Source organism: Staurois parvus, unplaced genomic scaffold (assembly GCF_062004578.1).
Source record: "Staurois parvus isolate SC_StPar_1 unplaced genomic scaffold, SC_StPar_1.0 ptg000470l, whole genome shotgun sequence".
Lineage (NCBI taxonomy): Eukaryota > Metazoa > Chordata > Amphibia > Anura > Ranidae > Staurois > Staurois parvus.
The window spans coordinates 3893010-3918961 of NW_028318266.1; the positions used below are offsets into that span (position 1 = coordinate 3893010).

Below are 25952 nucleotides of genomic sequence, written 5' to 3' on the forward strand. Positions count from 1 at the left end.
AGGAGAACATGCAAACTCCAGGCAGCTGGTGCTGTGGTTAGGATTCAAACCAGCGACCCTAGTAGTGCCAGGTGGAAATGCTAACCATGTAGCCACTGTGCCATCCACATACATAGTGTGACAACTTGGATACACAAATCCTGTGACATATAAAAGACCAGAAGCATTGACCAAACACAATAGAGAACATAAGGATCCATGACCACCTTGACAATAGATATCGTAAAAAAAGACCAAAAACAAGTAATTAGTTCACCTGAGACATCATAAATAGAACTATGGTTTACATGAGTACCCCCTGACGGGGAGATGAGGTTATCTGCCATATAATAAAATGTATCACCTGAAGGAGCCTATCTACTAACAACTGAGAAGGGGCAAGCCCAGGTACATCTAGCCAACCCTGCCATACCAGCTGAAATTTGCTGTGAGCATTATGATGTTGATATGTGAGCTTTTCTCATAGAAGTAGTGAGTTGACATAGTCTATCCATTGCTTTTTAGTTGGTGGGGCCGAAGACAGCCATTGCCTTGCAATTAACATTCTAGCCAGATATAGAGACCTAGATACCATAGATATATGCTCAGCACAGCAAAAAAGTATTGGTCCAGGCAACAGGCAGGAAAATAGTCCATAAAAAGTCTTGGGTCAATACAGGCAGCAGGCAGAGATATGATAAACATAGCCAAAGTATTGGTCCAGGCAGCAGGCAGGAAGATCAGGCTTAGGGCCTTGGTCAAGTAGGACTGGGGCACAGGGGTAGAGGCTTCGTCCTACCCAATCTCTTTGAAGCCTCTGGACAAATATGCCTTGTTCCAGGTATTACAAAACACAGAGAAAACAAAAGAAGTGTGTGTTTTCTCTACTCAGAACTCTACACTGAGGCCCCTCACATATGTGAGACCCCTGTGTTATCTTGAATCCCACTACTACAGTAGCAGGGCAAAAGATCAATCAAAGCGGCAGGCAAAGCACATTGTCGATTTAACAGGCCAAGGTCAATCCTGGAAGAAGGCATACACATGGTTGATAATTCAGATGGCAGGCAGAGACATAGTCAATATACACGCCAGGGTCAGTTCAGGTGGAAGGCAGAAATGCAGTTTAGAAACAATCCAGACGGCAGGCAGAGGCATTGTCAGCAAACAGGCCGGGGTCAGCTAAGGTGGAAGACAGAGGCATGGTCAATAAAGGCAGCAGACAAAAAATCAGCACATATAATAAAAATGGGGAAATTACAGGCTGTTAAATATAGGGGGAACTAATATTTTAGTAATGTGTGATAACGTAAGCAGTCTCCAATGCATAGGCCTGATTGGGGGCATTGAGGACAATGAAAACTGGTGTCTCTCCTAACTCCCTCTCTGTTGCATACCCTACAATTTTTTGGCGTCTTCTTCCTGTTTATGATGGTGGAATGTTCTCAGAGAAATGGCATTCATGAAGTCTAGTCTACTGACACAATCAAAGCTAATGCTTTGTGATGGAGATCCTTGCTGATAGATTAGATTAGTGACAACATCTTCCATAAATTTGAGGAAGGTGGTAGGTCTTTCCATCAACTTTTGATAGGTGATGTATGCATTAAAAATGGTCATGTGGAAAAAGTATAATGCAGCTTTTTTATACCAGAAAAAGGACTTGCTTGTTGATCAATAGGGCTGCAGCATCTGACAGTTTAAATTCACCCCCCCATGAATCGATTGTAATTGTAGATACACCCTGGCTTTCGGATGGTACCTCGTCTTCCATGAATTTCCACCATGGTGTCATTGTGGATGGTGGACAGGGCGTAAACATCTCTCCTATCCCTTCACTTCATGGCCAACACTTCCTTCTTCCTCAGACTTTCAGATTCCCCCCTTTGTAGCCTTGTGTTCACTAGATTTTGTGGGAAGCCCTTCCTGTTTGTTTGGGTGGTACCACAGGCTATTGTCTTCTCAAGGTACCGGTGGTGGAAAAGAGGCAGGCTTGTGTAATAATTATATAGGTAGATGTGATAACCCTTTTGGAAAAGTGGAAAAGCCAGGTCCCAAACAATATTTCCACTTGTGCCAATGTTGGTAGGGCACCCAGGGGGCTGGAGCTGGGAGTCTTTGCTTTCATACACAAGGAAGGCATGCACATATTCCGTGGCACTTTCACAGTGCTTGTTGAGCTTCAGTTCATACCTGGTCCTTTTACTGGGAATATATTGCTTGATTCCCAGCCAGCCAGTAAAGTGGAAAAAGATTCGTCCACACAGATATTTTGGTCAGGGACATAAAGTTCACCAAATATTTTAGAAAAAAAATTAATTAGCGGGCACATTTTATAGAGTTTGACATAACCAGACTGACTTGGGGAGGGCACTGGGAATTATCACTGAAATGCAGGAAGTGCATTGCCATGTCATAGCATGACCTGGACATTACAGCTGAAAAGAGGGGAATGTGATGAATGGGGTGGGTGTACTAATATGAATGCAATTAATTTTTTTTGTAAGCCCCATGCTGATCATAAGGCCCAAAAACAATTTAAACTCCTCTACTGTCTCCATTCAAATGGATGGGCATAACTTGAATTGGAATTGTCTGTGATATATTGTTGGGCAGACAGGTTAGTCTGATCCACAATAAATTGAAGGAAATTATCAGGAGAAAATAAATTTTAAAAATCAGTCGGGGAAAATTTTTCTGTGTTGGGCTGCACACCTGGTTGTGCGATGAAAGAGGGGATTATAGATGATCCCGAGCTGGAAGGCAGCCATAATTAATCCCTTTTCATAATCATGTGAGATTGTTTGTGCTCCAAGATTGTCTTCAATTCTCCATAAATTCTCCCCACATGCCTAAGTTGATCAAATACTCCAATTCACATGTGAATTTGCCAACGTGTAAACCCCTCTTCCTCTTCTTTTAAGGTGATTTTCTCTCCTCAAGCAAAAATATACAAAAAACACAAAAAGTGCATTATCTCCTTAAATCACAATTTAAATGAAGCATTAAACTCACATAAGTAGTGCAACTATTGTTCCAACTTATCCACCAGGTGACAACACTTTAATATCTGTCATCCTTACTCTTACCCTCTGATCCAAATTTTCTTGCTTCTACATAAATTGATCTTGCATCCCTCTTCTTTTTTGTGTTCTTTACTTCTTAAAACAACTCTCCCAAAAAAACTAAATATTCATATAGAGTAGTACTCCTGATAGCAATAAAACACTGATAGTGCTATTATACTCACACTCTTTCCACCTTTGTGAGCATCACAAACCAGTGCTTCATCCACCATTGGTGTTCCACCACCTTATAAATCATGCACCTTACCAAATTCTCCTATAATCTGGAGCATAGCAATCCCATAAACCACCACTTCCGCTCCTGTGTTTGCCTCTATCGCCGGTCTGCACTCAGATGCTATCCATATGCAACCAAACAAAGGCAGACCATAGTGTAGCAGAATAAAATTCAAACTATTTACTATTTAAAAAGCACTTACAATGTGTAAAAGAAAGCCAGCATACAACACCTGGACAGGGGCCTGCTCTAAGATGACTGCCGCTAGACTTCCTGTATGCGTCTGAAGTCACTTCCTGATGCGTTTTATCATTACAACTAGAGATGAGCGAATTATTCAAAAATTTGATTCGGCTGATTCGCCGAATTTGCGGGAGAAATTCGATTCGATGCGAATTTATTCGCCGCGAATTTAACTTATAAAAAGGGTTTCTAGGCTTCAGAGAGCCTTTATATTAGTGCAGAACACTGTACCTTTAATTTAAATGCCCTTGGAGTCTGCTGGGGAAGAGAAATAATACTGACAGTCAGTATGACATGCAGATGAGTGCCGTCGATCTTAGAATCACCGCACACTTCACTCATTTGGGCAGTCACGGGGCACGACGAAGAAGAAGAAGAAGAAGAATGAAAAGAAGAATGAAAAGAAGAAGAATGAAAAGAAGAAGAAGAATGAAAAGAAGAAGAAGAAGAATGAAAAGAAGAATGAAAAGAAGAAGAAGAAGAATGAAAAGAAGAAGAAGAAGAATGAAAAGAAGAATGAGAAGAAGAATGAAAAGAAGAATGAAAAGAAGAATGAGAAGAATGAAAAGAAGAATGAAAAGAAGAAGAATGAAAAGAAGAAGAATGAAAAGAAGAAGAAGAAGAATGAAAAGAAGAATGAGAAGAAGAATGAAAAGAAGAATGAGAAGAATGAAAAGAAGAATGAAAAGAAGAATGAGAAGAATGAAAAGAAGAATGAAAAGAATGAAAAGAAGAATGAAAAGAAGAAGAAGAAGAATGAAAAGAAGAATGAAAAGAAGAAAAAGAAGAATGAAAAGAAGAAGAAGAAGAATGAAAAGAAGAAGAAGAAGAAGAAGAATGAAAAGAAGAAGAATAAGAATGAAAAGAAGAATGAAAAGAAGAAGAAGAAGAAGAATGAAAGAAGAAGAAGAAGAATGAAAAGAAGAATGAAAAGAAGAAGAAGAAGAATGAAAAGAAGAAGAATGAAAAGAAGAAGGAAAAGAAGAAGAAGAATGAAAAGAAGAAGAAGAAGAATGAAAAGAAGAATGAAAAGAAGAAGAAGAAGAAGAATGAAAAGAAGAAGAATGAAAAGAAGAATGAAAAGAAGAAGAAGAAGAATGAAGAATAATCTGGAGCATAGCAATCCCATAAACCACCACTTCCGCTCCTGTGTTTGCCTCTATCGCCGGTCTGCACTCAGATGCTATCCATATGCAACCAAACAAAGGCAGACCATAGTGTAGCAGAATAAAATTCAAACTATTTACTATTTAAAAAGCACTTACAATGTGTAAAAGAAAGCCAGCATACAACACCTGGACAGGGGCCTGCTCTAAGATGACTCCCGCTAGACTTCCTGTATGCGTCTGAAGTCACTTCCTGATGCGTTTTATCATTACAACTAGAGATGAGCGAATTATTCAAAAATTTGATTCGGCTGATTCGCCGAATTTGCGGGAGAAATTCGATTCGATGCGAATTTATTCGCCGCGAATTTAACTTATTAAAAGGGTTTCTAGGCTTCAGAGAGCCTTTATATTAGTGCAGAACACTGTACCTTTAATTTAAATGCCCTTGGAGTCTGCTGGGGAAGAGAAATAATACTGTCAGTCAGTATGACATGCAGATGAGTGCCGTCGATCTTAGAATCACCGCACACTTCACTCATTTGGGCAGTCACGGGGCACGACGAAGAAGAAGAAGAAGAAGAATGAAAAGAAGAATGAAAAGAAGAAGAATGAAAAGAAGAAGAATGAAAAGAAGAAGAAGAAGAAGAATGAAAAGAAGAATGAAAAGAAGAAGAAGAATGAAAAGAAGAAGAATGAAAAGAAGAAGAAGAAGAAGAATGAAAAGAAGAAGAAGAAGAATGAAAAGAAGAAGAAGAAGAATGAAAAGAAGAATGAAAAGAAGAAGAAGAAGAATGAAAAGAAGAAGAAGAATGAAAAGAAGAAGAAGAAGAATGAAAAGAAGAAGAAGAAGAATGAAAAGAAGAATGAAAAGAAGAAGAAGAAGAATGAAAAGAAGAAGAAGAATGAAAAGAAGAATGAAAAGAAGAAGAAGAATGAAAAGAAGAAGAAGAATGAAAAGAAGAAGAAGAATGAAAAGAAGAATGAAAAGAAGAAGAAGAAGAATGAAAAGAAGAAGAATGAAAAGAAGAATGAAAAGAAGAAGAAGAAGAAGAATGAAAAGAAGAATGAAAAGAAGAAGAAGAAGAATGAAAAGAAGAATGAAAAGAAGAAGAAGAAGAAGAATGAAAAGAAGAAGAAGAAGAATGAAAAGAAGAAGAAGAAGAATGAAAAGAAGAATGAAAAGAAGAAGAAGAAGAATGAAAAGAAGAAGAAGAATGAAAAGAAGAAGAAGAAGAATGAAAAGAAGAAGAAGAAGAATGAAAAGAAGAATGAAAAGAAGAAGAAGAAGAATGAAAAGAAGAAGAAGAATGAAAAGAAGAAGTATTCCAGTACAGCAAAAAGTGTATCTGCAGAGAGCTCCGCTATTTCTGACAGTTCTCTGACAGTTCCTTCACATTTACAGCGGTTGAAACATTGTATCTATTTATTTCCGAATAAAAACATCTGTATCCTAAATGGAAACAAATAGATACAATGTTTCAACCGCTGTAAATGAACTGTCAGAACTGTCAGAAATAGCGGAGCTCTCTGCAGTGACACTTTTGCCGGCTGATCGGGAAAAATTCAATTTGTGCACCCGAAGTTTGCTAAAATTCGGATTCGATGCGAATCGAATTTTTCCTGATATTCGAAACGAATTCCACTTCGCCAGGTTCGATTCGCTCATCTCTAATTACAACTTTAACAAAGGATGTGGATTTGCCAGAGCATCTGGGAGGTATGTTTGGGCCCTGACTCTTGGGGTCTGGTGAGATATTCCAGCAATATTCCTTTCATCCTGAGGTCTAGATCTGTTGGCATTTGCTGATTGACCATTTGAGTGTAATAGCGCTGGTACATTGGCACTGCTCATGGTTGCCTGCTCTTCAGAGCTTCTTACTCTTCTAGGAGGGACTTCTTCCTATTCTGTTTCAGTCACCGATCCACTACTTTCTACTGGCTCATTTTCTGAATCAGAATTGGGCAGTGAGAGCTCCCTGCTGCTCTCGTCCATCATGCTGAGGATTTTGAAAGCCCCCTCACTAGTGAAATATTTTTTGGACATCTTGGCTGTATGACAGGCAACTGTGATGGGTACACTGATGGTGGCTCTGTGATGGGTACACTGATTAGGGTGCACTGATGACAGATAAACTGATAGACTACACTGGTGGATGTGCTGACAGGTACACTTGGGGTTGCACGACAGGTATACTGATGGGCTGTGCTGACAGGTACGCTGATGGGCTGTGCTGACAGGTATGCGATGAACTGTGCTGACAAGTATGCTGATGGGCTGTACTGATAGGTACACTGACAGCACAGCCCATCAGTGTGTCTGTCATGTAGCCTGACAGGTACGTGATGGGCTGTGCTGACAGGTACGTGATGGGCTGTGCTGACAGGTACGTGATGGGCTGTGCTGACAGGTATGTGATGGGCTGTACTGACAGGTACGTGATGGGCTGTGCTGACAGGTATGTGATGGGCTGTGCTGACAGGTACGTGATGGGCTGTACTGACAGATACCTGATGGGCTGTGCTGACAGGTACGTGATGGGCTGTGCTGACAGGTACGTGATGGGCTGTACTGACAGGTATGTGATGGGCTGTGCTGACAGGTACGTGATGGGCTGTACTGACAGATACCTGATGGGCTGTGCTGACAGGTACGTGATGGGCTGTGCTGACAGATACCTGATGGGCTGTGCTGACAGGTACGTGATGGGCTGTGCTGACAGGTACGTGATGGGCTGTACTGACAAGTATGTGATGGGCTGTGCTGACAGGTATGTGATGGGCTGTGCTGACAGGTACGTGATGGGCTGTGCTGACAGGTACGTGATGGGCTGTACTGACAGATACCTGATGGGCTGTGCTGACAGGTACGTGTTGGGCTGTGCTGACAGGTACGTGATGGGCTGTGCTGACAGGTATGTGATGGGCTGTGCTGACAGGTATGTGATGGGCTGTGCTGAGAGGTATGTGATGGGCTGTGCTGACAGGTACGTGATGGGCTGTGCTGACAGGTATGTGATGGGCTGTACTGACAGGTACGTGATGGGCTGTGCTGACAGGTACATGATAGGCTGTGCTGACAGGTATGTGATGGGCTGTGCTGACAGGTACGTGATGGGCTGTACTGACAGATAACTGATGGGCTGTGCTGACAGGTATGTGATGGGCTGTGCTGACAGGTACGTGATGGGCTGTACTGACAGGTACGTGATGGGCTGTGCTGACAGGTACATGATGGGCTGTGCTGACAGGTACATGATGGGCTGTGCTGACAGGTACGTGATGGGCTGTGCTGACAGGTATGTGATTGGCTGTACTGACAGATACCTGATGGGCTGTGCTGACAGGTACGTGATGGGCTGTACTGACAGGTACATTGATGGGCTGTACTGACCGGTACATTGATGGGATGTACTGACAGGTACACTGACAGGCTGCAGGACAGGTATGCTGATGGGCTAGCGACAGGTATGCTGATAGACTGGTGACATGTACACTGATGGGCTGGCAACAGGTATGATGATGGACTGGCGACAGGTTCACTGATGGTCTGGCAACAGGTATGCTGATGGGCTGGTGACAGGCACACTGATGGGCTGGCCACAGGTACACTGATGGGCCGGTGACAGGTACACTGATGGGCCAGTGACAGGTACACTGATGGGCTGGTCACAGGTACACTGATGGGCTGGCGACAGGTATGCTGATGGACTGGTGACAGATATGCTGATGGCCTGGCGACAGGTACACTGATGGGCAGCTGTGACAGGCAATCATGGCAGTGTGGTGCACAGTACTGAATGTAATAACTCACTGTTTCCCCAGGATCCGTGTGTGAGGAGAAGTGGTAACAGCAAATTACCGTTGTTTTTTTACACTTGTGCTTGGTTGTGATAGGACACAGCTGTTCACCTGGTAAACAGCCAATTTCATTGTTTACCTACATCAGGGAAGCGTTGTGTCCATGGGACACAGCAGACGGGTGATCAGTGCACTCCGTGCCTCCAGGAGCGAGCTAGAGGGGTGTTACCAGTAGGACATCATATAATGCCATCCAGGAGGGATGAGAGGCCTGCCAGGCCATCACTTTACCACAGGCCAGGCGGGAACAGGTTAATTGAGGTATTTCCCTCTTTTCTTATTATAACTTTTAACTTGGACTGATTACAGCTCACCAGGCAGTTGTTGCTGACAGTCTATTCAGGAGCTGCCATTAGAGATGAGCGAATCGAACATGATGAAGTGGAATTCGTTTCGAAGATTTGGAAAAATTCGATTCGCGACCAATCCGAAGATTAGCAATCTTCGGATGCACGAATCGAATTTTCCCAAAAATGGCGGCGACATGTGTGGCGACAGGAGAAAATGGACAGAGAAGATGGGGCGGGGATCTCTGGGAAGGCGCGCAGACAAGGCGCGCTGACCCATAATGCATTCATGAGTCATGAATCATGACATGTGATCGCATTAGCCAATCAGCAGCCAGCCAGCCAGCACTGTGTAATGGTGGAGCTACAAATCGCGGCCATCTTCGAATTCTCCATTAGCCTCCGGTCATTCAAGAGAGACAGACCTCTGTGTATTGAGGGACAGAGTTAGGGCCACAGAGACTTTAGGGCCACAGAATCGTTACTCAGGGACACAGAATTGTTACTCAGGGACACAGAATTGTTACTCAGGGACACAGAATTGTTACTCAGGGACACAGAATCGTTACTCAGGGACACAGAATCGTTACTCAGGGACACAGAATAGTTACTCAGGGACACAGAATCGTTACTCAGGGACACAGAATCGTTACTCAGGGACACAGAATTGTTACTCAAGGACACAGAATTGTTACTCAGGGACACAGAATCGTTACTCAGGGACACAGAATCGTTACTTATTGTACGTTCAAAGAGTTAAATCCATTTAGACGCCGGCTGGCGGTAATATTTTTTGGGTGATTAGTGCATTCCAGTGACACAAACGTACAGTTTCCAGCCAACAGCAAGCTGCAATTGACCGATTGTGCTAAATAAACTGACTTTCTGCTTCACAACCACTATTGTACGTTCAAAGAGTTAGATCCATTTACACGCCGGGTGGCGGTAATATTTTTTGGGTGATTAGTGCATTCCAGTGACATAAACGTACAGTTTCCAGCCAACGGCAAGCTGCAATTGACTGATTGTGCTAAATAAACTGACTTTCTGCTTCACAACCACCATTGTACGTTCAAAGAGTTAGATCCATTTACACGCCGGGTGGCGGTAATATTTTTTGGGTGATTAGTGCTTTCCAGTGACAAACGTACAGTTTCCAGCCAACGGCAAGCTGCAATTGACCGATTGTGCTAAATAAACTGACTTTCTGCTTCACAACCACCATTGTACGTTCAAAGAGTTAGATCCATTTACACGCCGGGTGGCGGTAATATTTTTTGGGTGATTAGTGCATTCCAGTGACATAAACGTACAGTTTCCAGCCAACGGCAAGCTGCAATTGACCGAATGTGTACAATAAACTGACTTTCTGCTTCACAACCACTATTGTACGTTCAAAGAGTTAGATCCATTTGCACGCCGGCTGGCGGTAATATTTTTTGGGTGATTAGTGCATTCCAGTGACATAAACGTACAGTTTCCAGCCAACGGCGGTTTTATTTTTGGGGTGCTTATTGAATTAAAGAGTATGTCAGACAACACGCAGAGGAGTGGCAGAGGAGGCAATGTTTCAGGAGCGAGCAGACATAGCAGCAGAGGAAGGGGTCGAGGCAGCACTAGTCGCAGCCAGAGGCCAGTGCTCCCGGTGTCATCCAGCGGTCGTGTCTCCACCGACAACCCTGCCGTCATCGATTGGTTGACTCGGTCGTCTTCCTCTTCCCAGGTCACCTCTGACACCTACAGCCAACGGTCGGTGGGTACGTCAGACACAACCGTTAGTTGGCATGGCCCGGGAGCAAGCCCACTGAAATCACGTGTCCTCGACCTGCCCCTGTCCTTTGGTGTTCCCTCACCAAGCGAAGTATCGCATGCTGTGGGCTCAGCCCCACTGTACAGTGAGGAAGAGCTAACAGAGGGCGGTCAGGAACGGGGGGAGACATCCGCCTCTTCAGCAGCCAGGCGAAGAAGTACTGGCGAGGAGAGTGGCTCGGTAGCCGGTCTAGAGACAGGTCTGTCTCCTGACCCACACGCAGCCGAGGGGGCTAGTAGTGACGCGGAGACCCTAATTGATGATGATGAGGCTGATCGCACTTGGCAGCCTCGTCGTCATCAGGCTATTGCTTCCGCATCATCAGGAGAAGAGGGTGCCAGCTTGCCAGCGAGCAAAACAGTCGGTGGGTTGCCCAGGAGGCAGCAGGGTCGCAGCAGTGTCAGTGGAGGCAAACGGCCATGGAGTAGAGCACCAGCTCCACTGCAGCCTACCACCACGGCCAGTAGTGGTGCCGGTGTGCACGGAGGAAGTAGCAGTCAGCCAGTGAGGAGTAGCGGGGGCAAAGTTTCCTACTCGGCGGTGTGGCAATTTTTCGTCAAGCCGCCCGAGGAAGTAAACGTAGCCGTATGTCGACTATGTGGCCAGAAAGTCAAGCGTGGCCAGGGGGCCCATGTTGGGACTACAGCGTTGCGTCAGCATATGCAGCGTCGCCATTCGGTGGCCTGGGAAAACCGTGATAAAGATACGGCGGTTCTGCCTGCCCCAGACCCCGCTCCATCACCCGCTCCGTTACTTGCTCCGTCACCCGACGTCAATCGCCCTCTATCAGCCAGTCAAGGCTCCAACACCTCTGCTGAGGGGAGTTGTCGCTCGTTGGCATCTTCCGCTCGTTCAGATGCTCCTTCTCCTGCTACTCCTCTTCACGGATTCCGTCAGCAGTCTTTCTTGGAATCCGTTTCCAAGAGACAACAGTTTGCGAGCACGCACCCGACGGTGCAAAAGCTGAACGTCCTCCTGTCCAAGTTGCTGGTGCTGCAGTCCCTCCCTTTCCAAGTGGTGGACTCAGCACCTTTCCGAGAAATGATGGCTTGTGCCGCGCCGCGGTGGAGAGTGCCAAGCCGGCATTTCTTCTCCAAAAAGGCAGTGCCAGCCCTGCATTCACATGTAGAAGAGATGGTGGGCCAGTCTTTGAGCATGTCGGTCTCTGCCAAAGTGCACGGCAGCGCCGACGTGTGGAGCTGTAACTACGGTCAGGGACAGTACATGTCATTTACGGCCCACTGGGTGAACGTGGTGCCGACACAGCCGCACCAGCAACTTGGACAGGTCACGCCGCTTTTGCCTCCACGTTTGCACGTCCTTGGTCCAGCAAAGATGTCCGTCTCTACCACCTCTTCTTCCGCCGTGTCCTCAGCCGCCACCCCCGTGCCAAGTCCCATTACCCGACCGGCATATCACATGTGCAGGGCGCAACGGTGTCACGCTGTGCTGCACCGGGTATGCCTTGGCGAACGTAGTCACACAGGGGAGGAACTTCTGAGTGTAATGAACAGAGAAATCGACAGATGGCTGTCTCCGCGCAAACTGAAAATCGGAACCATGTTGACCGACAACGGAAAGAACATGGTGTCTGCTCTGCATCAAGGAAGGTTGTGCCATGCGCCATGCATGGCTCACGTGTTCAATCTGGTTGTCAAGCGGTTCCTAAAATCCACCATCCCACTGCAAGACATCCTTAAAATGTCACGTAAACTTTGCATGCATTTCAGCCATTCCTACACCGCAAAGCACACCCTCCTTGGCTGGTCAGGGTGCGGTAGACGTGGCGCACAGATCTCAACGCCACATGACCCCTGTGGGGGCAGGACAGGAAGGAGAGGAGGAGGTAGAGGAGGACATTTGTGCTCAGGATTTATTGAGTGAAATGGGTGGTTTTTCCACTCAGCGGACAGGAGTGGAGGAGCAGGAGCATCTGGTAGAGGAGGAGGAGGAGGAGACAGAGGACCCAGACGCACCGTGGCAGTATGCTGTGGAGATGGAGGCAGATAGTCCCTCGCATTCCTTGGCACAAATGGCCCATAGCATGCTCGGTTGCTTGCGTAGCGACAGCCGAATAATAACCATCAGACAGAGGGATGACTTTTGGCTGTCCACCTTGTTGGACCCTCGCTACCGTTCAAAAATGGTGGCCTTTTTCACACCTGCTGAGAGGGAGGCCAAAATAAAGTACTATAAAAATCACCTATGTAGTCAGTTGGTCTCTGCCTTTCTGCGCCAACGTCCATCCTCAGACACTGTGGGCCCTGTGCGCTCGCGTTCCGCTGCCATGGCAGCAGGGGAGGGGTGGGGTGGTAGGAGCAGTGGCAGCTCCACCAGCAGCGGCTGCCTCAGTCTGCAGTCGATGATGAGTAGCTTTCTTCACCAGCGCAGTGAGGAAACTACTAACCAGCCGCAGCAGCAGCAGCATCAGGTGGACCTGGAGCAGGACCTCAAACAACAGGCTTGGGCCTACTTGGACAGCACCCTGCCAACCGAGGTAGACAATCCCCTTTACTACTGGGCAACGAAACTTGACCTTTGGCCCCAACTAGCTGAATTTGCCCTTGAAAGGCTGTCATGCCCGGCCAGTAGCGTGGCATCGGAGCGCGTGTTTAGTGCGGCAGGAGGTATTGTAACTCCGCGGAGGACACGACTGTCCTCCCAAAGTGTAGAGAGACTCACGTTTGTGAAAATGAATCAGGCGTGGATTAGTCTGGATTTCAAACCACCAGTTCCTGACACAACTGACTAAATCCGCCATGAATCATGCCCCAAACATGTTATTAGGGACAAATAGGCCGCTGTCTTTACAACTTTATAATTCCATGCAGTATATAGCCCTATCGGCCACTTTCTGGCATCCAGTTGCTGTAGCCCCCATCACCACACTGTGCCACAGGCCCCTGTACCGCCTTCTCATACTGCTGCCAGATCCATCCTCTGCCATGTGCGTCTTTGTCGTCTGCTCACACTGCTGGATTCCAGTTTTAAACCTAGGCCTGTGTATGGCTTCCGAATACTGCTGCATCCACCGCCACCCTGCGCCATGTGTCTCTGTCGTCTGCTCACCCTGCTGACGGCTTCCGCTTTTTAACCGAGGCCTGTGTTTGGCTTCCGAATACTGCTGCCTCCACCGCCACCCTGCGCCATGTGCCACTTTCAGGTCTCCTTACACTGTTGGTGGGTTCCATTTTGTGATAGGGTGCTGTATGGCCTTCCATTGCTGCTGCCTCCACCGCCACCCTGCGCCATGTGCCTCTGTCGTCTGCTCACGCTGCTGACGGCTTCCGCTTTTTAACCGAGGCCTGTGTTTGCCTTCCGAATACTGCTGCCTCCACCGCCACCCTGCGCCATGTGCCTCTGTCGTCTGCTCATGCTGCTGACGGCTTCCGCTTTTTAACCGAGGCCTGTGTTTGGCTTTCGAATACTGCTGCCTCCACCGCCACCCTGCGCCATGTGTCTCTGTCGTCTGCTCACGCTGCTGACGGCTTCCGCTTTTTAACCTAGGCCTGTGTATGGCCTTCAATTGAAGCTGCTTCTGCTCCGCCACTCTGCCATTGGACTCTTGATAGTCGTCTCCCCACGCTGCTGCTGGGGGGACTTTTTAACATAGGCCTCTGTATGGCCTTCAATTTTAGCTGCTTACGCTCCGCCACTCTGCCATGGGCCCCTGTACCGCCTCCTCATGCTGCTGCCAGGCCCGTAATCTGCCATGGGCCCCCGTACCGACTCCTCATGCTGCTGCCAGGCCCGTAATCTGTCATGGGCCCCTGTACCGCCTCCTCATGCTGCTGCCAGGTCCAGAGTGTGTCATGGGTCCCTGTACGGCCTCCCATTGCTGCTGTCTCCATCGCCACACTCTGCCATGTGCCACTTTCAAGTCTCCTCACACTGCTGGTGGGTTCCATTTTGTCATAGGGTGCTGTATGGCCTCCCATTGCTGCTGCCTCCACCGCCACACTGTGGCTCCACACTCTGGTTTTGGCCCCGTGACTGCCCAAATGAGTGAAGTGTGCGGTGATTCTAAGATCGACGGCACTCATCTGCATGTCATACTGACTGTCAGTATTATTTCTCTTCCCCAGCAGACTCCAAGGGCATTTAAATTAAAGGTACAGTGTTCTGCACTAATATAAAGGCTCTCTGAAGCCCAGAAACACCCTTTTTATAAGTTAAATTCGCAGCGAATATATTCGCCTCAAATCGAATTTATTCCGCGAATTCGGCGAATCAGCCGAATCGAATTTTTGAATAATTCGCTCATCCCTAGCTGCCATCATTAGAAAAAAACATGTTAAAACCCTTTCCATCAAAAACACTGTACACATTCTTCTAAGATCTAGAGCAATCCCCTACTGTACCCCCCATACACCCAAAAACGTGTTTTGCCTTTCTTAGCTTAACATACGTTATATAAAATAAATTACAGAGGATAATGGACATTGCCAGTGGCTCAGCTCTTCTGGTCTGATGTTCTCTGTGGTTCTTCTACATTAATGAGAAATCCCCCCCACTATGGATTATGTTCTTCTCTGTGCCACCTGGCCTCCTCATTGTGCAATTCAAATTTGTGGTTTATATTTTTATTGTCTCTAAACAGATGATTGGGAAAGCATGGACAACTTCCACCCTTTCTATATCTGATACCTAATCCAGAATCACACAGACTATGTTGCATGAGAAATCAGTGGCCAAGATATTATTATACAAGATTATTGTAAAAGATTTATACAGTTTATGCAGCACTTTGCAACATAAGGGCAGACAGTACAATTACAATAAAAATGAATGCAGGAAGAATCAGAGGGTCCTGCTATTTCAAGCTTAGAATCTAATATGGAGGTTCAAAAAATACAAAAGGTAATAACTGTGTGGGGATGGGCTGATTGAGAAAATAATTGTACAGTTGTTAGGTGATAGGCCTCTCTGAAGAGATGAGTTTTTAGGAATTGTCTAAAAGTGGACAGAGTAGAAGATAGTCAGACACATTGGAGAAGGAATTTCCAGAGGATGCAAGCGGCTCTGGAGAAGTCCTGGAGGCATGCATGGGAAGAGGTGACAAGGGAGCTAAAGAGCAGGAGGCTTTGAGAGGAACAAAGAGAATGCTTTGGTTGGTATTTTGAGGCAAGGTTAGTGATATAGCTGGGGGCTGAGTTTTGGATGGCTTTATAAGTTGCTGTTAGTATTTTGAATTTAATTTGTTGGGTGAGCAGAAGCCAATGGAGAGATTGGCAGAGAGGGGTGTCAGACAATGAGCGGTTGATAAGGGAAATGAGCATGGTAGCAGAATTCATGATGGACCGAAGGGAGGATAGCCTATGTAAAGGTAAGCCAATGAGGAGAGAGTTGCTGTAGTTGAGGCGGGAGATGACGAGAGAGTAATTTAGAAGTTTTGTGGTCTCATTGGTTAGGAAGGGGCATATCTTGGAGATGTTGCAGAGGTTGAGGCAGTAAGCTTTGGACAGTGATTGGATGTGGGGCCAAAAGGATAGTTCAGAGTCCAGGAGTATACCGAGAACCTTGGCATGAGGGGATGGGTTGATGGCTGAGCCATTGATTTTGAGAAGTCAGGAAAGGGGAACGTAGGGGAGGAAGTATTAGGAGCTCGGTTTTGGATAGATTGATTTTCAGGAAGTGGTATGACATCAAGGCTGATATGCAAACGTACATATTCGCCAGCACACCACAGATCTCAATATGGTCCAAAAAGGTTTTCATTTCAAAAAGATCACAAGACTAATGAAGGGGTTCTGTGTGGCTCTAAAAAATTGCAAGAAATTGTTTTGGAATAAAAACCTTTTTGGACCATATTGAGATATGTGGTGTGCTGGTGAATACATATGTTTACTTATGATGTTTCTAGTCTCAGCTGGTAGTCACTACAGCACCCTCTATTGATGAGCCATACTTATAGGAATGTGTATGAAGGGTTTAAAGTTATATATCTCCTAGATTGTAAGCTCGTAAGAGTAGGGCCCTCTTACCCCTCGTACATTGTTTGTTGTTGTTGTACTGTGCCATGTATTGTCCCCCCTATTGTACAGCGCTGAGCAAACCCTTTGGCGCTATATAAACTCGTAGTAATAATATATCCAGGCTGATATGTCTGTTAGTAGATTAGTGATTCCTGTGGAGACTGATTGAGTAGTCCACTGTGTCACAGGCAGCAGATAGGTCAAGGAGTAGGAGTACAGAATAGTGTCCATTGGTTTTAGCCGTTAGTAGAAGGTTTGTGAGGGTGAAATCCGGACTGAAGGGGATCAAGAAGGTTATTCTCAGTGATCTGACACAATGCAAAAATGCTCCACTATGTTGTACCCATGGTTCACACACTTCTCCCATTTGGAGCTGACGTGGTCCTTCTGGGTCTTTAGGCCTGGATTGACTGCTGTCTCTTTTGCTAATCCTCTTTTTTGCCTCTGCATACTGCTCCACCCTTCTCTTTTCTTTTCTTCTCCCCCTCCCCCAGAACCTTATCAATCTAACTGAATGGAACTAGAGCATTCAGTCAACAAGTTATAACTTGTTTTTTTTCTGTCTCAATAATCCTAATAGTAGAGACTTGTATTATTGTCAATCATTGAACCATTTTCCAGTTGATCGAATTGTATCTTTATACGGCCATAAACCTCAGAAGCTCTGTTTGTTACATTTGTTGTACTTTAGGATGTTTGTAACAAAATGCAAAAAAAGTATTAAAAAAACTAATGAATTTAAATAAAATTAAAAAAGAAAGAAAGAAAGAAAAAGAAAGAAAGAAAGAAAGAAAGAAAGAAAGAAAGAAAGAAAGAAAGAAAGAAAGAAAGATGTTTCTTATGTAAATAAAATTAATGCCAAGAAAATAACTATAAGCACTGCAGACTCCCAATGTTTCCATGCAATTAATTCTAGTTATTTTTTAAATCATCAAGAGATAATTTCCCTATGTAGTAAATATAATGAATCCCAAGAAAATAATATTATGTACTTCATACTCCAGCTGTTTCCTTGTAATTAATTCTAGTTATTTATAAAAGCAGAAGTGCTACTCACTGAAAAACAATTAATATTCACTAGACATCTTCGGAGGCATTGATTTTTTTTTTGATTATTACATACTGTAAGTAACTCGGTACTTTGTCTTCATAGGTATATTTTAAAATAATTCTTCAACAATTGTAAAAAATTAAATCATCGATGAAAAGAGTACATAGCTACCTTGAAATTAAAGCATTGGAAGCACTATTTTGCCTTTATCATTTACTTTCTCAGTAGTACACATATTTCTATAATATTTTGATTTTTCACTAATAGCATTGGGAATTCTTTTATTCTCTCTGAACTATCACGATGGAATGTTATTTTTGCTTTTGTTTGAAGATGATCAGCATGAAGTAACTCATATAAAACATTTCAAATGCAATTAAAGCTGAACTCAAATCATTTACTGAAATAGACAAAGCTGATTTGTAAAATTGTAATCTTCTTCCTTCAGCTGATGGATCAGAGAAATGTGACCAGAATTACCACAATCCACCTCGTAGGACTTCAGATTCCTCAAAGTATTACAGTTTTGGTGTTTTTTCTTTTCGTTATACTTTATTGTGTGACAATATGTGGAAACCTCCTGATCATCACATTGGTGTCCTACAGCAATTCCCTCCATTCCCCCATGTACTTCTTCCTCTCTCAGCTTTCTGCATTGGATCTCATGCTGTCAACTGATATTCTTCCTAACATGATCAGCACTGTTTTGGTAAACAAGACAACAATGTCATTTTCTGGTTGTCTAGCTCAGTTTTCTTTCTGTGCTATCACAGGATGTTCAGAGTGTCTTCTTTTGACAGCGATGAGTTGGGACAGATATTTGGCCATCTGTAGACCATTGCATTATACCTTGAAAATGAACTACCAGGTTTGCTGGATGCTGGTTATCCTATGCTGGATTTCAGGGATTTTTGTAGTGTTGATTAATAATTTATCCATATCAAAATTAGAATTTTGTGGTCCCAATGTCATTGATCACTTTTTCTGTGACCTTGATCCAATCATGCAACTCTCCTGCTCTGACACCACCATTGCTCATTTAGAAATGACAATTATGGGTGCTATTATTCTCATTTTCCCATTTTTCACCATCTTTGTGTCCTATTCTTATATTATAGTTACCATTTTAAAAATCCCGTCTATTACTGATAGACAGAAAGTTTTCTCAACATGCAGCTCCCACCTGACTGTTGTGTCCATGTTTTATGGTACCCTAGTTTGTGTTTATTTGACACCTAGGAGAGGACAGACACAGACCCTAAATAAGCTCTTATCATTACTGTACACTGTTGTCACCCCAATGATGAATCCAATTATATACAGCCTGAGGAACAAAGATCTGAAAAAAGCTGCTAGAAGATTAATCAACCACCTTTCCAGGATTTGTTTTAGTAAAGATTAAAATGTGTATAAATGTAATTTTATACACATTTTTATACAAGTTTGAGGAATTATTTATCAGTGCCAGACAATTCTATAAATTAATGAACTTTCTTCTGCATGAGGGATCTGAGGAGAGAAGCATCAAAAGCTGACCATGTACGGAATGAAATTCATCTGGTTAAATAGGGACCAGCCAAATTTCAATCCATGTATGGGCAGCCTAGTTTTACAGAAGTCGATCTACCCATTGACTTCTTTACAAGCAGCCTGTCAGGTCTATCCTAATGAATCAGTGCCGGCAGCTTTATCAGGCAGCACTGTACCAGTGTACTCTGACAGCAGGAAAGATTCCCTGTTGTCAGAATGCAATACGTCTAATGTGCCCATATGGAAGAAAAATATTTGAAAATTGTAAAAATATTCTTCCCAAATATATTGCATATATTTGAAATACAATTTTACATTTTTGAAATACAATTTTGTCCATATTCAATATATATATATATATATAAAAAAATATGTTTCAAATATACTGTATGTCTTTAAAGATACAAATCTACATTTTTGGAATGCATTTACAAATATATGTAAAAATATGTTAAAATTACTTTTTTATATGTTAAAAATAATTTTCATATATTTTGTAATATATAAAAAACATGCAGTATATAGATCTTTAGAACTCTTTTTAAAGTTGCATTTTCTGAAGACACAGGTACATTGGCAGGTAAAACAGGTCAAGCCATGCCAAAGCGAGGGGCTTCTCTGTAAGTGCCACTTTCATTTGAAAAGACACCACATGTGACAATTAAGTGCATTGTGGCAATAGTGAGGTTCCTGTGGCAGCATTCACCTTTTCCATTTGCTTGTAGCTCTTTCTTGATCCTTTAACTTCTACAACTCAGAAGGCAATCTGCCAACAGACTGGATATGGAGTCTTTCTTCTATTTTTCTCTCATTGTACAACCTTTATGCAACTTATTGTATATAAGCGATCAGCCATTGAACTTTTTAACAGTGAAAATATATAGTCATATATAGTTTACTTGTTTAAGGTGGTAACATATCTATAGGCATTCATTTTTCTAGAATTTTCCAATTAATGGCTAACAGCTGGTTACTATAGAACTGGCTGTGGTACCTGTAGAACATATCATTGTGATGTATACATGGCTTTATAGGACCAATACCACTTTAAAGATTGGTATACTTTGTTATTATTATTATTATTATGATTATACAGGATTTATATAGCATCAACAGTTTGTACAGTGCTTTACAATGTGAGGGTAAACAGTACAGTTACAATACAATTCAATACAGCAGGAATCAGAGGACCCTGCTTATTACAGCTTACAATCTAAAAGGTTAGGGTCAAGTGATACAAAAGGTAATAACTGTGAGATGAGCTGATGAAAAAATACATGTACAGTTGTTAGGTGGAGGCACTTTTCTCTGTAGAGAAAAGTGTTCAAGGATCACCTAAAAGTGGACAGAGTAGGAGATTGGGGTAGGGAATTCCATTGGATGGGAGAGGCTCAGGAGAAGTCCTGGAGTGAGGCATTGGAAGAGATGACAAGGGAACTAGAAAGCAGGAGATCTCCAAAGGAATAAATAAAGAGATTTGATTGGTATTTCAAGACTAGGTTAGTGATGTAGCTGGGGGCTGAGTTGTGGATGGCTTTCTAAGTTGTTGTTAGTATTTTGAATTTAATTTGTTGGGCAGGTGGCAGCCAATGCAGGGACTGGCAGACAGGGTTGGTGGATGAGCCTATCAGCAGCATTCATGATGGACTGGAGGTGGGATAGCCCATGTAAAGGTAAGCCAATGAGAAGAGAATTGCAGTAGTAGAGGCAAGAGATAACTAGGAGTGAATTGGGAGCTTTGTGATATCTTTGACAAGGATAGTTCAGAGTCCAGGATTAAACCTAGTGCCTAGAATTGTGGGGATGGGTTGATGGTTGAGCCTTTGAGTTTGACAGAAAAGTCAGCGGAAGGGGCAAATAGGGGAGGATATATTATGAGCTTGGGTTTGGATAGATTGATTTTCAAGAAGTGTTGTGACTTCAAGGCTGATTTATCTGTTAGTAGATTAGTGATGCGTGAGGAGACTGATGTTGTGAGCTGAGCTGTAGAGAGATACATTTGGGTGTCGTCAGGGTAGAAGTGATACTGAAAGTCATAGGAGGCTTTCAGCTGACCCAGGGAGGTGATGTAGATGGAGAATAGGAGAGGTCCAAGAACAGAACCTTTGGGGACCCCAAGGGAGAAAGGAAGAGGAAAGGAAGAAGTAGAATTGTAAGTGACACTGAAGGTGCTGTGAGATAGGTAGGATGAGAACCAATGAAGAGCACAGTTACAGAGATCAAGGGATTAAAGCAGGAGGGGTGGTCAACTGGATCAAATGCAGCCAAAAGGTCCAGAAGTAGGAATACAGAATAGTGTCCATTGGTTTTAGCTGTTAGAAAATCGTTTGTGAGCCTCAGGAGAGCAGTTTCTGTGGAGTGTTGAGGGTGAAATTCAGACTGAAGGGGATCAAGACAGTTATTCTCAATGAGGTGGTTGTTCAAGAGGTTTGGAGGAAAAGGGGAGAAAGGATATGGGGTGTAGGTTGTTAAGATCGGTGGGGTCCAAGGAAGGCTTTTTAAGTATGGGGGTGACTAGTGCATGTTTTAGAGTGTTGGGAAAGGTACCTGAAGAGAGGGAGAGATTGAAGATGTGAGTTAGAGAGTGTAGGGTAGAGTCAGAGGGTGACCACAGTATTTGGAAGGGAAAAGGGTCCAGGTGGTTAGGTTGCCGCTAGAAAAAAGTTTAGCAACCTTGTCTATAGTAGCAGGGTTGAAGTTAAGGGAAGTGCTGAGTGTACCTATGGACACTGGGTGTTAAGTGGGGGAGTTATCTGTAGAGTGGAGATTTCATCACAAATTGTATCAATCTTATTTTTGAAGTGATTGGTGATCTCCTGGGCAGTGCGTGAGTTAGTGGGTGGAGGCAGTAGAGGACGAAGTAGAGAGTTAAAGGTAGAGAAGAGTTGACAGGGACTGGATGAGAAGGTGTTAATGAGAGAGATAAAGTAGTTCTGCTTGGCAGTGTGGAGGAAAGAAATGTATTTTTGGAGAGCAGTTTTATAATGTTTGAATCTTTCTGAGGCTTAGTCTTACTCCAAAGGTGCTCAGTAGTGCAGCTGCGTTTTTTGAGACTTTTGGTGTTGTATGTTTGCCAGGATTGTGGGGGTCAGGGCCTGATTCTGCATGTAGTGAGAGAGGTGAGTGCATCCAGGGCAGAGGACAGGGATCTATTGTAGACAGAAGTGGCTAGATTGGGGCAGAACAGGTGTGAGATTTACTGTCATAAAAGTGGTCAGTAGCAGAGTGAAGAAAAGAAGGGTTAAAGTGGTGAAAGTCTCTATGGGTCAGGTGGTTGGAGAGAGAAGTGGTGTCAGAACTTTAACTTTGAGAAAATAATCAGTATATAATTTATGAAAACAGGCAAGGAACTGGAATTAGGGAGATTCCCTACTAATTTTCATAAATGATAAACTGAATTCTTTATTTCTGCTCATTTAAAGATGAAATAAAAAGCAATAATGTACAAAGATATATATTTATTAACAAATAGAAATCAGTGTAAAATGGTAATGAAATCTAATAGGTGATGATAAATAATAAACTAATCAAAATAGCAGTACAATGATCTAATCCAAAATAATGGTTAGAAATTCAAACCAGCAACTATTTTAACATTTTAATGAATTGGAATCAGCTGTCTAGAAATGCAGTGTAGGAAACTATCAGTAACTCAGCAACATGTGACAACAGCTATGCAAATTGACCGCATGATCTCTCTACAAACAGACATTCAAAGCTCAACGTATACCTGGGTATGAATTGATGAATTGATATACCCAGCTAAACCATTGACTAAAAGCTAAAATTAGCTTTGGGGATATTTCAAATAAAATCTTTCCCACAGAGAATTGCATTGAAATTAATTTATACTGCAGTTAAAATGACTTCACATCAACTCATGTGCTAACCATAACCGCTATCAGACTAAACAGTTTAGCTAGAGATATAAGCAAATACCAGATAAAGAATAAACAGGTGGCGCACACACCTAGTGCATTATCCAAGGATTATTCAAAGGCATAAAAGACAAAAACATACTCACAGATGAAGCATGGATAAAAAACTTTTGCATTAAGAAGATGGCCACAACGACAAGCAAGATGTTCTAACTGTCAGTGCGTCAAATGGCTGACGAGTTTCGGGGACGAGTCCCTTTCCTCAGAGCAGCTGACCAGCCTCCTCCATCACCAGATCCCACGTCTCCTCTCTACTAGCAGGAGTGTCTGGACAGGAAGTGATGTCAGGTTCAGACAGGAAGTGATGTCAGGTATAGACAGGACATTCCATGAATTAGGAAGTAGAGAGGAGACGTTGTTGGATCTGATGACGGAGGAGGTGTGTGCACCACCTGTTTATTCTTTATCTGGTGGCTGATCTCCCCGTCTGAGGAGGGCTGCACCCCTGAAGCATCTTCTTTTGGTTATCTCTGTCCTGGTCCAATTGGCTTCCCTTTGGTTGTCCATTTCCTGAAGCGCTGGAGAGTACATATGATAAGCAAAAAACAATTTAGCTGAAAAAAAATAAAAGTTATAGTTACCAATATGGACTCTATGGTGTCAGTGTCATGTGTCTGTGTCCTTCTGTTGTCCCTTGTCTCCTGTCTTGTCTCGTGATGTGATATTCTCCTGTCTCTATCCATCTTCTAATTTTTATCCTCCCCAAAAATCCAAAGCTTATGTCCCCTAATTATGATGTCTAGAGATGAGCGAATCGAAGTAGGCGAAGTGGAATTCGTTTCGAATATTAGGAAAATTTCGATTCGCGTCGAATCCGAAAATAAGCAGACTTCGGATGCGCGAATCAAAATTTTTCCTAAAATGGCGGCGACATGTGCGGCGACGGAGCGGGGATGTCTGGGAAGGCGCGCAGACAAGGCGCGCTGACCCATAATGCATTCATTCATGACGTGTGATCGCATTAGCCAATCAGCAGAAAGCCAGCCAGCACAGTGTAATGGTCGAGCTATAAATAGCGGCCATTTTAGAATTCTCCATTTGCCTCCAGTCATTCAACAGAGGCAGACCTGGCTGTATTCAGGGAGAGAGTTAGGGACAGAGAAACGTTACTTAGGGACAGAGAAACGTTAGTTAGGGCCAAAGAATCGTTACTTAGGGCCACAGAAACGTTTACTTAGGGCCACAGAATCGTTACTTAGGGCCACAGAAACGTTTACTTAGGGCCACAGAATCGTTAGTTAGGGCCACAGAATTGTTACTCAGGGACAGACAGAATTGTTACTGAGGGATACAGAATTGTTACTGAGGGCCACAGAATCGTTACTTAGGGCCATAGAAACGTTACTTAGGGAAACAGAATTGTTACTTAGGGACAGACACAGAATTGTTACTGAGGGACACAGATTTGTTACTGAGGGCCACAGAATCGTTAGTTAGGGCCACAGAATTGTTACTTAGGGACAGACACAGAATTGTTACTGAGGGACACAGATTTGTTACTGAGGGCCACAGAATCGTTACTTAGGGCCACAGAAATGTTACTTAGGGCCACAGAATCGTTACTTAGGGCCACAGAATTGTTACTTAGGCACAGACACAGAATTGTTAGTGAGGGACACAGATTTGTTACTGAGGGCCACAGAATCGTTACTTAGGGCCACAGAAACGTTACTTAGGGCCACAGAATTGTTACTTAGGGACAGACACAGAATTGTTATTGAGGGACACAGAATTGTTACTGAGGGCCACAGAACCGTTACTTAGGGCCACAGAAACGTTACTTAGGGCCACAGAATTGTTACTTAGGGACAGACACAGAATTGTTACTGAGGGACACAGATTTGTTACTGAGGGCCACAGAATCGTTACTTAGGGCCACAGAATTGTTACTTAGGGACAGACACAGAATTGTTATTGAGGGACACAGAATTGTTACTGAGGGCCACAGAACCGTTACTTAGGGCCACAGAAACGTTACTTAGGGCCACAGAATTGTTACTTAGGGACAGACACAGAATTGTTATTGAGGGACACAGAATTGTTACTGAGGGCCACAGAACCGTTACTTAGGGCCACAGAACCGTTACTTAGGGCCACAGAAACATTACTTAGGGACAGACACAGAATTGTTACTGAGGGACACAGATTTGTTACTGAGGGCAACAGAAACATTACTTAGGGCCACAGAATCGTTACTTAGGGCCACATAAACGTTACTTAGGGCCACAGAATTGTTACTCAGGGACAGACACAGAATTCTTACTCAGGGACAGACACAGAATTGTTACTCAGGGACACAGAATTGTTACTGAGGGACACAGAATTGTTACTCAGGGACACAGAATTGTTACTGAGGGACACAGAATTGTTACTGAGGGACACTGAATTGTTACTCAGGGACAGACACAGAATTGTTACTCAGGGACAGACACAGAATTGTTACTGAGGGACACAGAATTGTTACTGAGGGCCACAGAACTGTTACTTAGGGCCACAGAAACGTTACTCATGGACACAGAATTGTTACTCAGGGACAGACACAGAATTGTTACTCAGGGACAGACACAGAATTGTTACTGAGGGACACAGAATTGTTACTGAGGGCCACAGAACTGTTACTTAGGGCCACAGAAACGTTACTCAGGGACACAGAATTGTTACTCAGGGACAGACACAGAATTGTTACTCAGGGACAGACACAGAATTCTTACTCAGGGACAGACACAGAATTGTTACTCAGGGACACAGAATTGTTACTGAGGGACACAGAATTGTTAATGAGGGACACAGAATTGTTACTCAGGGACACAGAATTGTTACTGAGGGACACAGAATTGTTACTGAGGGACACTGAATTGTTACTGAGGGA

General features: G+C 43.7%; 1 protein-coding gene across 1 annotated transcript; it reads left to right on the forward strand.

Moving 5' to 3' along the window:
* The first annotated feature begins 18054 nt into the window (after nt 1–18054).
* Nucleotides 18055–19017, forward strand: LOC149452586 (olfactory receptor 5P55-like). Its single transcript, XM_089689272.1, has one exon. The coding sequence runs from the start codon at nt 18067–18069 to the stop codon at nt 19015–19017; it is 951 nt and encodes a 316-aa protein (XP_089545398.1). The 5' UTR covers nt 18055–18066.
* The last annotated feature ends 6935 nt before the right edge of the window (nt 19018–25952 follow it).